Below are 16340 nucleotides of genomic sequence, written 5' to 3'. Positions count from 1 at the left end.
CTAAGCAACCTCTACTATATTATTATACGTTATATCACCCGCGTTTGACGGTCAGAGAACGGAGTGATTCGTTGAAATGCTTACCGCATTCAATTTCGTCACTGTTGTCCGTACAATCGTTCACCAAGTCGCAGTGTTTTGTTTCAGGAATGCAAGTACCGTTCCAGCAAGTGTACTCATCCAGGCTACAGCGGTCTAAAAAACCAAAGATCACTGCCAACTTGGTTACGATACCAACACATTTACATGTAAACAATTTGCCTAACAGGCAGTAGAGCAAAACTTCTTGTTAAATTTTTCTTTAAAAAAAGATTTGTCTTCTCGAAAACAGTAATATTACCAATATTACAAACTTTACTATGTCAACGTTACTGCAAGTTTTACATTAAAAGTACGTTAGCTCTTACCCGTTGTATGCCAGGAGATGTTAAAACCACGATACTCGCTGTAAATGGTGTATGTGGTCGATACAAAGTGAACGGTGACTGTATTGTTGAAAGCTGTGAAGTTTTTAGGGCTTGTTGTTCCACAGAACTTTCTGCCAGTGTACTGCGAAAAACAAACGTCGCTGAGCAAGTATTAACAGAAAATTATTAATTCGAATTACACACTGTCTTGATGGCAAGTTTAACAAAGCAACCATCAGACTAGCGTTGTATATTAAGTACAGTAAACCGCGGTTAAAGGGGATCGGTTAATCCAGATCTTTGCCTAATTCGGACAAAATAGAAGGGCCCAGAGGTTTACTGTATTTATAGTATTACAGTTTAGATCAGCTTAATAAAGAAAATACCATTTCTACACCATCCAGGACTTGTAAGTAGTCCTGAGAGCAAACGCTCGATTCGTAAATATCAAGATCACTGAAGGTAACGTGAATGACCTGAGAGACAACAAACAGCACCATGAGTTATTGTCATAGCAAATATTGTTTTGTGTGAGCCACGTTATCTTAACATTATAGTAATTCGCTTACGTTGTCTTATAGGTAGTTTAAAAAGTTTTCTTCTAGTTTCACTAGCTCATATTATCAGCTGTTACAAATTTCAAAACAGATCAATCTAAAATCTTTTTGACAGCTTTACAACAAAAACGGGATTTTAGTAAATGCAACAACCAATCTTCGAAACACAATGCAATAAAGTAACAACGACAATCAAACACTAAACCTTATCGCTGGGAACTTCAATTCTCCATTCACAATTAAGACCACGAGGATAAGTCTGCGGGTACAATGGGGATGTAATGAAACCAGTGGTGGAGTTTTGAAGAAATGGTTCAACGCAATAGTTTTCTGAAAAACAATCGAAAACAATCAAGTTTATAGTGCTCTTGTCTCACATGCATTTTTAGTCCGACGTTTCGACGTTCTATACAGGTCGTCTTCATCAGGGCAAATAACACTGAATGCGACTCGAACAGTGCACAATAAACAAAGGTAAAAAGAATGAAACGAAAGCATGTCACAACGCTACGAAAACACCTAAGGTTAAGCGCAAATAAAGACAAACAACAAGGAGAATTTCCTCTCGTTTGCACCTATTGTTCTGCCTGAGTAATATGAAGATTTGCCATGTCTTGGCAATATAATCTTTATCAGAAACAAAAAACAGAGATAATTATTATTTAATGTATGTAATGGTCTTCCAATAGAAAATGTTGGAGTGCTGATTTTATGTATTACGTCGTTTTAGTTTGGCACTTGCTATCTTTTTTGGATCCATAGATTTTGTATTTACTGATTCACAACTTTTTACCTGCTTGAATTTCAGTCTGTTCAAAATTCATAAGTTGTTTACAATAGATTTAGCGACTCAAACCATCAAATATATCTTTCAGTTGTCTGGCGTGCAAGTGTAGAAAGTAAACAACTAAAGTAACTGACAGGAATTTTCAAGCCAGAAACTTGGTAGCGCTGTATCAAATGTATCACAGTAAGTTCACGCTCTATTGCAGTCCGTACACGTGCATCTTTTCTAGACCAGACGCAAATGCAGCAAAAACGCGCAGCTCAAAGTTAAACGATGCGTAACTGTCCTGACACATTTAACTTGGTAAACCCCAAAGCTTTAAGCCAGCACGAAGGGAAAAAGGGGGTTTCGGAAAAACGAAACGGTTTCGGGACGCAACTGAATATTCGACAGTAAGACTTGTCGAATATTATCGTATGTTTACCATTTGTTGAAGTTGGTGAACAAAAATTCACAAAAAATCTTGCGGACTTGCCAACAAGTAAAACAAACACCAATCTTTTTTGAATAAAAGACTTGTCGATATTATCGTATGTTGCCAGAGCACTTAAATTCCTTATCACACTAAACATATTTAATGATTAAACGATAGATATCCAATCATGTCAAAATATGACGGAATTGGATGTTGCAGAAGCAATATAACGATTACAAATGCAGTTCGTTTGACAACACTAACTATTTGGCTCAAATTTTCAATAAATGTTATTGAAACTTGCTTTCTCTAATCACTATCATTGCAAAATATAAGACTTGTTTCCAAAACAAGCATTTTGTACCTGCAATTATCCTCAAATTTAACATGTACACTTGCAACCATAACTGTATGTGCATTGTCATTATTACCACCAATTGTTACTTAATTTAGTATGAGATATTTCTCGTTAATATCGCAAGGCACAGTCGCCTATATAAAGTTCAAAGCAACTAGTTTTTAGTTCACTTACGGGTATTTAGTAGGTTATGTGTTGTATTAACCAAATCTGTTTGTGCTTGTGTTATTCCAAGACAACAAGTCAAACACATCACAAATTCAACATCGTTGCATAAAAATTAGTTTGCAGTACTGACTGCTTTGAACTGCAGACACTGCACTGCAATGAGCCACAATATCAGTTGTGGAAAATTTTGAGCGCCAACGTAGAATTAACCCCTTTTTCCAACGTTTGTCGGAAAAATTTTACTCCAAAGGTTAAATGCGAGCCCCTATTACGCGAAAATACGTCACTTTTTACGGTTTGCTCCTCATGACTATACTATGACGACAAATAGCATGCAGCTCCTGATTCGGACTAAACCGAACGCGTGAACCAACAGCGATCTGGGCTTCTCAGATAAGTTTCTACTAACAAAAACAATTGTAGGTGAAAACAACGCTTTTTTTCTTCGCTTTATCTCTGTACTTGTGTGGAATAATACTATTTTTGCTCTGTTATAATCGCCAGCTTTTATCTTACAGACAACTTTACACACGTGTGAACGCAAATATCGTCATTTCAGCAATGTTTCAAGTGTTGCCATACCGGTTTTGAAAAGATTGTCATTAATGCAGTTTTACTGCTTGAAGTTTGGTTTAAATTTGTAGTTACACAACAAATGAAAAATGATATAACCAGAATTAATAGTGAAAATTAATCCAGTCCGTCGCAATTTGCTGATATTATTTTCGGCCCCCGTTGTAGAAAAGGTTGCCGACCCCTGGTGTATGTATTCATGCAACTTTTTCTGCTTTATATATATATATATATACCTGGCACAGTAATATTGACGGTAGTAGGCGGAGTTGGAACGCTGGTGGTGGTGTTTGGCATGGTTAAATCTAAACAAAATGTAAAATTAATATACCCACACTTAAAAAAAAACATAATCCACGAAAGCAACTAAATATGGTTGCCTTCCGTGGCCCTTTTACATACACTAATCACTACATTTGTCAAGGTGGTAAACAAACGATATTTGCCTAAAACGGATTTCAAGCCAATATTCCGATAAAAGTTAAAAGGTCCTACAAATATTTTGCAAAGGATCGGGCACCATCAACGTCTAAAAACTCTGAAGACTTGTAAATTATAGAGGAATCTAAAGGTATAGACGCTTCTTAAGTCAAGAAAAGACAATGAGCTGGTCATCCAAACTATAGATAAAAATCAAGTAAGTTAAGAAAATGCTAAAACTACTCACTTGATGTTGTCCAAGAGATAAAAAATCCAGTTGACGTTACGATATAATCGGTATGAAACACAAGGCGTAATATTGTGGAGTAGGCAATAAAGTTGGGTGGGAGATTATTGCCACACAGTCTTCCAGATATCTAACAAAATTACCGTGGTTAGTAGATTATAGATCGCAGTCGCACTAAAGGTAGGGTTGTAAATTTTTCTGTAGTCTTCCTGCGGAAACTCAGAGATCCAAATAAATGGAAGATAAACACAAATGTTGTAATACTTTTTACTTTTTATTGAAATGTTTGTCAACTAATCAAATGTGTTTTTAATAAAACAAAACACTTACCAATTGTATTCCATCGTAAACTTCCAAGTAGTCATAAATACAGTTTGAGGCAAATTCCACGTCAAAATCTAGGAATTCAATCAATATCGCCTGACAAAGTAAAAAAAATATTAACCAATTTTTAGAAAGTTGATGAAAACATAAAATTAAAAATAAGGCAAAGATTGAAATAAAAATCATACAATAAAAACGAATCTTGGAAGTTACCTATGTCTGATGGTTGTTAAATAATAAACTATATAACTCCCCATGCCAAATTGGCCCTAACCTCTTAACAGTTTGGTGGGACTTTACACTAGTACCTTAAATGTATCATTTTCGTAGAACCATAGTAAGTTTGCTTTGGCAGAACATAGATTTTAGTAAATAAAAATCATGATAGATATGTACTATCTAGTGCAGGGGTGCACAATCTTTTTGCTACAACGGGTGCATAGCAGTTTTTTATTTCATCAACGGCCGCCATATACCTTCCTTTTTGTTTTAAAATTACTGATGTCAAGAAATTGGTTTATTATAGATATATAAGCGTACAAAAATCTAAAGCATATGTCTACTATAGGCTGCTAAAAGTCTTTTTAGTACCACAAAACTGTTTAGAGCAGTTACGATAATCACAGCAAATTGGAAAACCCAAAGTAAAAAAATGTCGATGTGACTCAATACATGTTATAACGTGCATCAAATTTTTGAAAAGGTCGTTACAATTCATTTACAGAAAAAACAGAAAATGTGTTACATGAATATACCAAACATGCTGTAGTGAACGCAAAGTGAAATATTTTATGTTGGCATACAACTTTTTAGTCTTTAGGGTACTTGGGACACCATTTTTGTAAATCAGGTTTACTGTCACTTACCATCCCAGAAGATATAGTGATGGTGTATTCACAATCCAAGTTGTTGCGATAATCTCCAGGGTAACCGGGTGACGTAAGATTGCCAGACGAAGAAGTAAAATGTTGCTCCCCACATTCTAAAAAGCAAGTCCAAAACCAAACTAACTTATATGTAGTTTCAACAAACATACAATATTTTTTCGATATTAGGTTTATTATTCACTATGACAACAAATATTCCACCTGTTAACTTCCGCAAAGCTTGCCCACAATAATACGGAAAAACACTAAGCAATTGATTAACAATTGAAAAAACAGCAACAAAAGGATTAACTTGTTGGGATTCTGGAGTGAAACAAACAGTTGGAAAGAAACGGAATATATTTTTCTACAAACTACAAATCTACAAACTACAACAACGTTACCAGATTCAGACACTGTTTACAAATTTGACCCATGTACAACCACTGTATCTATGGCTGCGTTTAAAATAAACACGGCTGCGGCATTTTATGGCAAGCAGAAGTTTACAACCAACAAAATGTAACAAAAAATATTGTTACATTATGCAATTCATCCAATTTTTTTCCCAGTTTTTAGGTTTAATGATATTAATGTCGTATGCAAACCCAACATATCAAATAATATATTCAAAAAAAAATCTCGACGCTCACCGAGGTTTTTATGTTCTCCTTCCAACACTGAAATTAAGTTAAACATTTAAGTTAAGAAACGAAGATATACTTTGCAACAATGATTTTCAACCGTTGTTCCGCGGACACCAGTGTTCCACAAAAGAACGCCAAGTGTCCCCAAAAAATTTATTAGTTTGACTAGTGTACCATCCAACATCGGTCGAAAATCACCAGGATTTTTCACTATGGTGGTAAATAGCTTTCTTATAAAAGTATTTCTACACTTTCACCAGTTTTAATGTCCTGTCGCGATTTCCGCCATCTATTGTTATGTGTATTTGGACTTGATTGTTCTGCAAGATTACTTTGATGCTTGCAGTGTTCCGCGGTTTAAAACACGTTGAAAAACACTGCTTTACAAGTTGCAACTGAGTTTTGCTGGTGACCGACAGTCAAGCGGTTGTATATTCGTTGCTGCTGAATGCGATTTCATATATTTCTTAATGTCTTGGAAGTTACTTACCGGCGGCAATCCAATCAGCGTGAAAAGACGTTTTTACAAAGAAACTCGGTCTTCCTGATTGACAAGTAGTAGCTTGTGTGGCGACACCAACTTGAGTCCATGTGTTTTCGTCAATCAAACACATCAGTGGTCCACCTTCATCGCCCTGCAACGTTATGAAATGTTGTAATAAGGGCTGGTGCGATTTGACAAGGAAATATTAACTAAAGCACTTATTTGTACCCCTTTGCACTATTTAGGCATATTTTTGAGGGTTAATATAGATCATAAGGAAGTATAGAAAAACTTTAGACCAGGCAAGCTGAGCCACGTTGAAATGCACTGCTGCTGTATTTGAATTCCAAGAGAATAATGGCTGCACACATACTGATACATAAGTTATAAAAATTTTGCCGTATCAAACGTCCGAAAAAGTGTTTTTTCAATCTCTTGTGTTTGTGGAAACTTACGTAACAAGTGCCGCTTTCTCTTCCGTCAGTGTAACCAGCGCAGAACAGTGCGTCCTCATTGAAATACGTGTAGTTACTGCAAGTTGCGTAGTCGAGTATAGGAAGGCGAACTTGGTAGAGCTCATAATCTAGCCCCGTAAAATCACCTGCAGAATTAACAGAAATAGTTAGAGCAGTGATTCTCAACCTCATTTTCTTATGCGAACTCCTTTTCTTGATGCGACGAAGGTTTTCTAACACAACGCGACCCATTTTCAATTACAACGCAACCGCCTTCTCTGCACACAACAAACCGTTAAAAGTGTGGTTATGACTTATGTTACTAGCTACAAGTTCACTGTTTTGCGGTTTTGTTTCCAAAAAAAGTCAAAAGCGCACTTATATATTTCTATAGAAGGATACAATCGCAAATCCTGTTCTAAATCAAATGGTCGTGTAACTTATCATGTTAAACAGTAGTCACAGAGAAAGTTTTTATCATACAGATTAAATCACCTCGACTAGGGTTGCAACTTCGTGACCCCCTCAAAAGTGCTTTGGTGACCCAAAGGTTGAGAAATACTGAGTTAAAGACTTGAATAACGAATCAAAAATGTTTTTTGTTCTAAATGCCCAAAAAGAACTTCAAATCCATGCAAGAAAGTGGTGCCGACTAATTGTTTCAATGGCATTACGAATCAGGCGTACTGACATATTTATGTATCACAAATTTGAACGTAAGTTTCTTCATGTCAAAAGAACAACGAGTGCTCTGTTAAATCAACCTTGGCTGACATATTTTCTTGGTTTAAAGTCACTCTACAATCCTGCATTATGAATGCGTGAAAAAAAAACAATCAAACATGTTTGAAATTTTATTACCACTTCTCCGTCCAGTGCCTATTGCTATACATGTCTCTCCTATCTTAATCTCAGTGTTATTCATGGAGAGGCAGATTGGCCGAAGTGTCGAAGAGAATGTAAACGCCGGGGAGACTTCCACAATTGCGATATCGTACTCATCGCTAAAGGAGCTCCCATGTGCGTAATGTAAAACAACCGACACCACGTCGTGAAAGGTTCCATTCTGAGACGGGTTTCCTTCCACATTTACAGACAAACTGGAACTAGCCCTACCAGCAATAGACAAGGATCAAATGTCATCTGATGTGTAACTTTTACAAATTATTAATACCTGTCTAGAAGGCAGCTGGCAGACGTCAAAACCCATTTATTGCCAATGATTGAACCACTACAAAGATGATAATAGAGGTATTGGTAAATAGATGCTTGCCAAGGCCAGGATGAAACGTTGGTTGGTTTGCTTCCTCCAACTATACGAGGATTCTGTAGAATTGACAAGTTTTAAATCTGTATTAACAATATTTGTATTTAAAGAAATCTAAATGCGTTAAAGCCGACAGACAGATTTAAGTTTCGGGAAGTCAAGGCCTGATATTGGAAATAGCATCCTTACCCAAGTAAAACCAGGGGCAACATCGGTTTTTCCACAATCACTGAAGTTTGATGATAACTGAGCTGAAACAAATGCAAATGTGTCACTCACTATAAAAAATTACTATGCCTCTTCTTAGAATACCGCGTCAAAAGTGACACACAACACTTATCGTATTCTGGTCTATCTGATTTGGTTAGTAAGTGAATCCAACAAAAAAATAAATTGTTTTGTTTAAGTTATGTGTTCAAGATTGTCCAATCAAGATAATATTAATGATCGCTTACGACATTCAATTTCATCACTATCATCCGCACAATCCCTTACTCCATCACACATCGCTGATTCAGAAATGCATTGAGATCCGTCCCAACATGCAAAGCTATTGTTGCTACATTTCTCTAAAAATAAACTAGATTGTTGTCACAATTCAAATGTGTACAAGAGCAATTACAGATAATAAGATAAATTGTGTTTCGGACAATGGATTACTATAAGAAAACTACAAGATCCAATCTGTAAGTTCGAAAAAGTAAAAACAATCATGCGACAATGTAGACAGTCGTATAAATGAGACCTTCCATTTTCCAAGCAACTTGAAAACCAAACTCATAACCTCCTCGCAACACAAACGTCACATTGTTTGTTGATGAAATGAAATCTGGTATGTTGTGTGACCCGCAATACTCACGATCAGTGTACTGAATATCAAATAATATGTTGTAAGCATTATACAGATCTGGGGCGGCATTACGAACACATCTCGCTAAGTTTAGCGAGCTCGGTATTGACGCACGACCTCGTTAAGTTGAGATTTGGTATTACGAACCCCCGTCTCGCTTACCGGGCCTCGCTAAACTCCTCGCTAAGTAGCGAGGAGCTCAGACCACTCGCTAACGCCGAATTATTCCGGACAAAGCCGCACAGCTGCGTCAGCAAATAATAATGGCTGCCTATTTTGCTGTAAAACGCTCAAATAAACAAAAAAAGGTCAGACAAAATCCTCTAGAAATGTCGGACGTAGAATTAATTTCAGAATACCGAATGCCGAAAGCTGTAATAATGGATTTGTGCAACCATTTGCACGAAGATTTAAAACCGAAAAGTGCCAGTAAAAGATGTCTTACAGAGGAAGAACAAGTTTTGATATCACTAAAACTTTTGGCATCGGGAAGCTTTCAAAATTCAGCCAAGGACAATATTAATGTTTCACAACCAACTGTTAGTGTGGTACTAAGTCGATTTATGGACAGTTTGATTTCAAAAAGACATCAATTTATCCACATGCCAAACAGGGTGTCTTCAACAATGATAAAGCAACATTTTTACTCAATTGCACGGTTTCCTGGTGCCATAGGTGCCATTGATGGAACACATATTCCCATAACTGCACCAAGTGAAGAAGAACATCTCTTTGTTAACAGAAAGGCTTATCATTCCATCAATGTGCAGGCAAGTTGTATACTTTTCCCTTGTTATATATTGGTTTCATTTTTAAATTATTTTTGCAGGCTATATGTGACGCCAATATGGTGTTTTTGGATGTGGTATGCAAGTGGCCTGGCTCATGTCATGATTCATTCATTCTTCGACAATCAAATGTATACCAGGATTTTGAGGATGGAAAATATTATGATGACATTTTGCTAGGTGACAGTGGTTATCCATTAAAACCTTGGTTAATGACACCTCTTAGCCACCCAAGTACCCCTTCACAACAGAAGTATAATAAGGCTCACAAACAAACACGGTCAACAGTAGAGAAGTAAGTTACATTGGTCCTGCATCTGTTAATGTGAACATAAATGATAATAAAGCTTTGTTGTTTAGAGCATTTGGTGTTTTAAAACAGAGATGGAGAGTTATTGATCACACAGGAGGAAGGTTATGTTATTCACCACTACAAGTTTGTAAAATTACAATGTGTTGTTTCATTCTGCACAATATTTGTCGCCTTTACAATGTGCCACTGCCTCAACCACTGCCAGCACATGCTGACATAGATACGCTTTTAGACACCACCACAACAAATGAAATTCATGACTTGCAAGGTAGTACTGTGAGAGATTCGATTATTTCCACATTCCAATAAAGATGTTTGTGAAATGTTTTTTTGTGGTTGTTTATTGCAAAAAGTGGCAACACAGCAACACAGAAATGAACTTGAAAAATAGGTAACAGAACACTGAACGAATATGAAAGTCATAAGGTAGGTAAGAATAACAGTGAAGAATAGGAAACTAATGAAGTAGGTCAATTAAAAACAGTGAACAAGAATGAATAAAACCTTGACAGGCTTGCACAGATTGGGGCCTTTAACCAGCAGTGGAAGCAGTAAATAACAGAAAATTGAAAAACACATGCAGAAAAAAGCATACTGTTAAAAATGCATATTAAATCTAACCATCAACTGTAAAGGGTTGACTGCAGGTTAATTCAACTTTACTGGTTTCAGACAACTGCAACTTTTGTCGCTTCAAATCATTTGCTATTATCATTTGTTCCAACTGTTGCTGTTGAATTAAAGCTATGTTTGATATTTGGACATAAATTTCTTTTTGTATGTCAACTATGTCCTTTTCTGGATCACGACGGCGGCGCTTTGCTTTGGGTTGTAATGATGCTTCGGAGTGTGACGATGCAGGGCTCACTGGTTCTTCAATAATTTTCAAAAAGACTGTCGTCTATAGTCGAACATGTGAATGCCACCGGTTCTTCCACATCTTGTGGTGCTTGGCTTGTAGTGGCAACCTGGGAAACACTTCCTACACAAAAAATTAAGCATTACAAGTGTATGAACCATTTCTAACATCTATACACTGCCTGTTGTCCAATTATGTTAATGACTTGATAATGAACATCTGAAGGTGGTGTAGCTTTGTTCACACCACCACCAGTTTTTGTTGATTCTTTTTTCCATTCCGACACTGATTTTTTTGCAACACTTTTTAGATCCCACCACTTATGTTCCACTTGCTCAATTGTGCGATTAACACCACTGATATTGACTGAATTAACCTATAAAATATCATAAGCTATGTACAGCAGTAATAAAAAAAATATTGGGCACAAATCTTACCATAGTTGTCACTATTTTCCATGCTTGTTGTTTTGAAGCAACTGTAATTTCTGGTGAAAATGAACCCAGAATGCATTTTGCATGTTTTTCCACTGCATTAACTAATGCTTCTACTTCAACAGCTGTCCGTCTTGGAGATCGCTTTTTTACAATTTTATTGGTCTTTGTATCCATAATCTATTTACTTTTCAAAAAAAACTAAACCTTACACAATGACTAAACACAAGAATAAAATAATTCGGCGTAAAACTTCCAAAACAATGCCGCCAATGTCCACGTGAAGCTCAACTGCTAACAAAAACTACCTTCCACAAGATGTCGCATAGCGCGACTTCCTGATTTTGCTGAGTCAGACGTCTTTTTTCTCACGATTTTGACGCATTCTCTCGTTTTTGCGTCAGGCTTTAGCGAGGCGTTTGCGAGGACACTTCGTAATACCAAATACGTTAGCGAGTTTCTCGCTCGTTAAGTCCTCGCTAAAAAATATTTTAGCGAGCTCGTTAAGTTAGCGAGCGAGGAAGTGTTCATAATGCCGCCCCTGACTAGAAATTAATGTGTTTAATATTTATTATCGGGCCTATACAGAAATGTATTCTTACTGCACGACTAGTGTTTAAAAATGTTTTTGATTTGAAACTGAAAAAATAACACTTACAAGGTTTTCCCCCTCGTAAATTGCCAAGCTCGTTGAAATGCATCGCGCAGGAATGGAGTTGTCAAGAAACCGAACTTCGATCAGCTGTAAATAAAGTCGGAAATTTGTGTAAATCACATCAAAATAGGTAATTTGCATATTAAAACAAATAGCTAGACATGGTAAGGCATATATGGGCTCTAGTTTGCGCTTTGTTTACGTTAACACACTTGCTGTTAGGGTTTTACTTGCTCATAAACTTACTGAGTTTGCGGGAGCCAGAATTGTCCACTTACAAACGCTACTGGGAAGAGTGAACCCTTCAATGAAAAGTGAAGAGAAGTTGCCGTTTTCATCAGTTAATATTATGGGCCCACCACAGTTTGCTGTCAAAAAGTTCGTTAAAATCATCTAAAAATGTTTCACAAAAATTTCAAACTAACACTAAATGTGGTTCTACTCACCATAATTTTCATAAAAAACTTGAGCTGTAAAGAAAAAGAAATTGGTAAAAGACGAAAAAACATCATTTTATTCATCACAAAATTGTAATACTATTTATTGGACAAAGGAACAGGTCAGAAATGACTTCCTGGCCTATGACTAAACTCTTATTAATTCAGCAAACGGTTTGCAATGGGCCCCTTGTTTTCATAAGTTGGTTACATTTATTTTACCTTCCCGTATCCAGTCATGGAACCAAGGAACTCTTACATACACTCCAGGAAAATTTGTTCCGCATTGATAACCCCATGATGTTACTCCCATTAAATACCATGTGTTTCCAATGTAACAGGTCAGTGGACCCCCTGAGTCGCCCTAAAAATACGAGATTTCAAAAACATGCATTGATTGTACATAACAGTCACATCTATTGACAAGAAATTGTTAATATAATAGACTTAGTTTACATAAACTAACGATTTGACTCTAGTAGGCAAAATAATAAAAGACAACAAATTATTTAGAATATAGCTTTTGTTTTGTTCAATACCAAAACGGGGTGATCGCAACAACTGGTGCAAGGGCGATGAAAGGGTTGAGTTGAGGTAACATGGTGAATTATACCTAGACGCACCATTGCACTGAACAATCGCCAAGCCAGAAATAACTGCGCAACGGTAAAATGTTAGGCATCGTAAAACGGTCAAAGACGTGAAACGTACTTCTTTACTTTCGCTGGTACTGTCAATATAGCATGGCTGACAACAACAGGGCGTTTTTCATTTTTAATCCTACAACTTTACCTGACAAGGACCAACTCCCCCATCTTTTACATCACCAGCACATATGTTGCTTTCGTGAACGGTTCCTCCAATCGTGTTGTACAATTGATTGCATTCCTCGTTGCCCACTATTGGAAGCCTGACTTGGTACAATGCGTCCGAATTTGAACCAAACCATTCTGTTAAAAAAGATTTTGAGTACAACTCAACAACCCCATCTATAGGTCCTATAGCATCAGACTTTTAGGTTAAAAATCAGATATGGAAGTACGTTTTTGAAAGAAGTTCTACAATCTATATAGTGTAAACGTATTAGCAATTTAAAGTAAATTGCTATTTTACCTAAATCTCCCCATCCTGTGGACACGCATGTTGTTCCCGCTTTAACATAGAAATCAGAAGTATGTGTTGGCACACAAATTGGTCGTATGGTGTCGCTAAAGTTTAGCGACGAGCTTAGCTTTAATAAAGCAATGTCAGCACCAAGACGAAAGTTTCTGTAAAAAAGTATGATTTATTTGGCAATCCGAACAGAATATATACCATCCAATTACTTTTGAACAGGGCAAAGTTATGAACAGGAACTGATGGCGATGCATTATAAAAATGCTTGCCAACACTGAATAACAAAGACTGTGGAAAGTTGCATACGTTTACTTGTTTAATTTTTTGAACTGTGAAATAGTTTAACAATATGTTTTCAAATGGTTATGCATACGTTTATTTTGTTACACAAAACAGAACTGTCCACCAACTTACGATCCATTTGGATGAATCGCTATATAGTCGACTTCTATCGCAACTTCGTCAACGGAACCAAAAGCTTCGTGGCGTCCAGCAATAACGTACACACTAAGTATTAAAAGCATAAGAATAGTTAATCAAAAGACTTGAAAATTAAACAAAGTTTAGAAAGGCAAACGGGACTGACACCAAAATAAACAACTGACAAGCTTGCGGATAATAACCTCGAACCCTCATGTTGATGCATAAAAAGGCAGTAAACAGACAGACAGTAAAATGGCGGCAGTTTTTGTGTTAAATTATTGTAATTTGATGAATGGAAAAGGCCATGAAAACTCGCGAACATGCTTACAGTGAAACAAAGCCCAAATTCTGATAAAGTACACCTTCGGACGTGGACAGAATGTCTAATCAACAGGATAGATAAAAGGTTCACCTTAAATATAAAAAATCGACGCAATGTGCAGCTGTCACCACCCATCTTTCATTGATGATGGAACCTCCACAAAACGATGTGCCACCAGGATAGGATGCTAATGCAACCTGCCAAGGCCAGCTGCCGGGTTTGGCTTCATTGCCACCGACAATACGAGGGTCCTAAATTAAAATGGAAGTTAGGTTTAAAGAAGTAACCATGTGCTGGTTAGTGAACAGTAACTTGCGGTGTTATTTGGCTTCGATTCGTTAAACATTTTAATTTTCTTACAACTCATTTCAGCACATTTGACAAAAGCCATGGGTGCAACAGCGAGATTCAAATTCAAGTTTTACAAATTTAACTGACATGTGATAAACTTTTCAGCGTGGCCTCTCGCAGTTATCATGGAGGTATAACTCATTTGATCAAAAACGTTTCTGCCAAGGTGCTGGTGTATATGGAATACATCTTTCAGACGTTTCGACAAACTGTGTTGTCATCGTCAGTGCAGGTTTGTCGAAACGTCTGAACGATGTATTCCATATAGCCTACACCAGTACTTTGGCAGTAATTTTTTTGATCAAATTACTTTTTAAGTCCGTGTATAGTGTTTTTGTCTATATTAGCTTTTATTAAAATAACAGCTGCTTGCATTCCAACAGGACATAAAGGCCTATTTGATGTTCCGAAGACCAAAACTTACCCAAGTAAAATGAGGAGCTATCGATGGTTTTCCGCATTCAGACAAGTTCGTGGAGGCGTGCGCTGAAAATAAACAAGCAAACATGTCTTATGGTAACAATATCATAGGTTGGAGTAAAAGACAAACAAAACCGACACTGTGTACAGACAAATTTGTAGCAACTTCTTGCTGCAAGAATCAATAAGTTAAGCGAATGTATAATATTGCAAGTACGCTACAGTTTGTAAACTATTGTACAGCTTTGCTGTAACAGAAAGAACCTAAGCAATCTCTACTATATTATTATACGTTATATCACCCGCGTTTGACGGTCAGAGAACGGAGTGATTTTGTTGAAATGCTTACCGCATTCAATTTCGTCACTGTTGTCCGTACAATCGTTCACCAAGTCGCAGTGTTTTGTTTCAGGAATGCAAGTACCGTTCCAGCAAGTGTACTCATCCAGGCTACAGCGGTCTAAAAAACAAAGATCACTGCCAACTTGGTTGCGATACCAACACATTTACATGTAAACAATTTGCCTAACAAGCAGTTGAGCAAAACTTCTTGTTAAATTTTTCTTTAAAAAAAGATTTGTCTTCTTGAAAACAGTAATATTACCAATATTACAAACTTTACTATGTCAACGTTACTGCAAGTTTTACATTAAAAGTACGTTAGCTCTTACCCGTTGTATGCCAGGAGATGTTAAAACCACGATACTCGCTGTAAATGTTGTAAGTGGTCGATACAAAGTGAACGGTGACTGTATTGTTGAAAGCTGTGAAGTTTTTAGGGCTTGTTGTTCCACAGAACTTTCTGCCAGTGTACTGCGAAAAACAAACGTCGCTTAGCAAGTATTAACAGAAAATTATTAACTCGAATTACACACTGTCTTGTTGGCAAGTTTAACAAAGCAACCATCAGACTAGCGTTGCATATTAAGTACAGTAAACGTCGGTTAAAGGGGATCGGTTAATCCAGATCTTTGCCTAATTCGGACAAAATAGAGGGGCCCAGAGGTTTACTGTATTTATAGTATTGCATGTTAGATCAGCTTAATAAAAACATTACCATTTCTACACCATCCAGGACTTGTAAGTAGTCCTGAGAGCAAACGCTCGATTCGTAAATATCAAGATCACTGAAGGTAACGTGAATGACCTGAGAGACAACAAACAGCACCATGAGTTATTGTCATAGCAAATATTGTTTTGTGTGAGCCACGTTATCTTAACATTATAGTAATTCGCTTACGTTGTCTTATAGGTAGTTTAAAAAGTTTTCTTCTAGTTTCACTAGCTCATATTATCAGCTGTTACAAATTTCAAAACAGATCAATCTAAAATCTTTTTGACAGCTTTACAACAAAAACGGGATTTTAGTAAATGCAACAACCAATCTTCGAAACACA

At 36.8% G+C, this 16340-nt stretch overlaps 3 protein-coding genes across 3 annotated transcripts; all 3 read right to left on the bottom strand.

Moving 5' to 3' along the window:
- Positions 1-34: 34 nt before the first annotated feature.
- Positions 35-907, bottom strand: LOC145222601 (low-density lipoprotein receptor-related protein 12-like). The gene is made up of 3 exons (XM_080088757.1): positions 794-907; positions 408-549; positions 35-195 (listed from the first exon to the last, which is right to left on the bottom strand). Exons 1-3 carry the CDS (start codon positions 905-907, stop codon positions 35-37), a joined length of 417 nt encoding a protein of 138 aa, XP_079944883.1.
- Positions 908-1163: 256 nt separating this feature from the next.
- LOC145222600 (ovochymase-2-like) lies at positions 1164-16077 on the bottom strand. Its single transcript, XM_080088755.1, has 24 exons — positions 16001-16077; positions 15615-15756; positions 15293-15403; positions 14948-15009; positions 14270-14423; positions 13842-13938; positions 13425-13579; positions 13104-13261; positions 12534-12675; positions 12321-12344; positions 12121-12242; positions 11878-11961; positions 8721-8844; positions 8431-8544; positions 8165-8226; positions 7883-8034; positions 7562-7820; positions 6709-6858; positions 6260-6404; positions 5123-5262; positions 4263-4352; positions 3933-4062; positions 3502-3570; positions 1164-1294 (listed from the first exon to the last, which is right to left on the bottom strand). The coding sequence occupies exons 1-24, from the start codon at positions 16001-16003 to the stop codon at positions 1164-1166; spliced, it is 2820 nt and encodes a 939-aa protein (XP_079944881.1). The 5' UTR covers positions 16004-16077.
- LOC145222617 (uncharacterized) lies at positions 10191-11681 on the bottom strand. The gene is made up of 2 exons (XM_080088775.1): positions 11223-11681; positions 10191-11161 (listed from the first exon to the last, which is right to left on the bottom strand). The coding sequence occupies exons 1-2, from the start codon at positions 11394-11396 to the stop codon at positions 10949-10951; spliced, it is 387 nt and encodes a 128-aa protein (XP_079944901.1). The 5' UTR covers positions 11397-11681; the 3' UTR covers positions 10191-10948.
- Positions 16078-16340: the final 263 nt, after the last annotated feature.

The sequence above is a fragment of the Phallusia mammillata genome, chromosome 4, assembly GCF_965637545.1.
Source record: "Phallusia mammillata chromosome 4, kaPhaMamm4.hap1.1, whole genome shotgun sequence".
NCBI classification, from domain to species: Eukaryota; Metazoa; Chordata; class Ascidiacea; order Phlebobranchia; family Ascidiidae; genus Phallusia; species Phallusia mammillata.
This window is presented reverse-complemented; position numbering and strand designations above follow the sequence as displayed.

What these genes read in the sequence shown, in the direction of transcription:
- LOC145222600 (XM_080088755.1), bottom strand. An exon ending in ACATTGCGTCGATTTTTTAT is followed by an intron (nt 13,939 to 14,269) that starts ATTTAAGGTGAA and finishes TGCTTTTAATAC; the next exon opens with TTAGTGTGTACGTTATTGCT. An exon ending in TTTACGAGGGGGAAAACCTT is followed by an intron (nt 8,845 to 11,877) that starts GTAAGTGTTATT and finishes TTTGATATTCAG; the next exon opens with TACACTGATCGTGAGTATTG.
- LOC145222601 (XM_080088757.1), bottom strand. Translation starts at nt 907, where the DNA reads ATGGTGCTGTTTGTTGTCTCTCAGGTCATTCACGTTACCTTCAGTGAT. An exon ending in TCCTGGATGGTGTAGAAATG is followed by an intron (nt 550 to 793) that starts GTATTTTCTTTA and finishes TGTTTTTCGCAG; the next exon opens with TACACTGGCAGAAAGTTCTG. An exon ending in CATCTCCTGGCATACAACGG is followed by an intron (nt 196 to 407) that starts GTAAGAGCTAAC and finishes TTGGTTTTTTAG; the next exon opens with ACCGCTGTAGCCTGGATGAG.
- LOC145222617 (XM_080088775.1), bottom strand. Translation starts at nt 11,396, where the DNA reads ATGGATACAAAGACCAATAAAATTGTAAAAAAGCGATCTCCAAGACGG. An exon ending in GGAAAATAGTGACAACTATG is followed by an intron (nt 11,162 to 11,222) that starts GTAAGATTTGTG and finishes GATATTTTATAG; the next exon opens with GTTAATTCAGTCAATATCAG.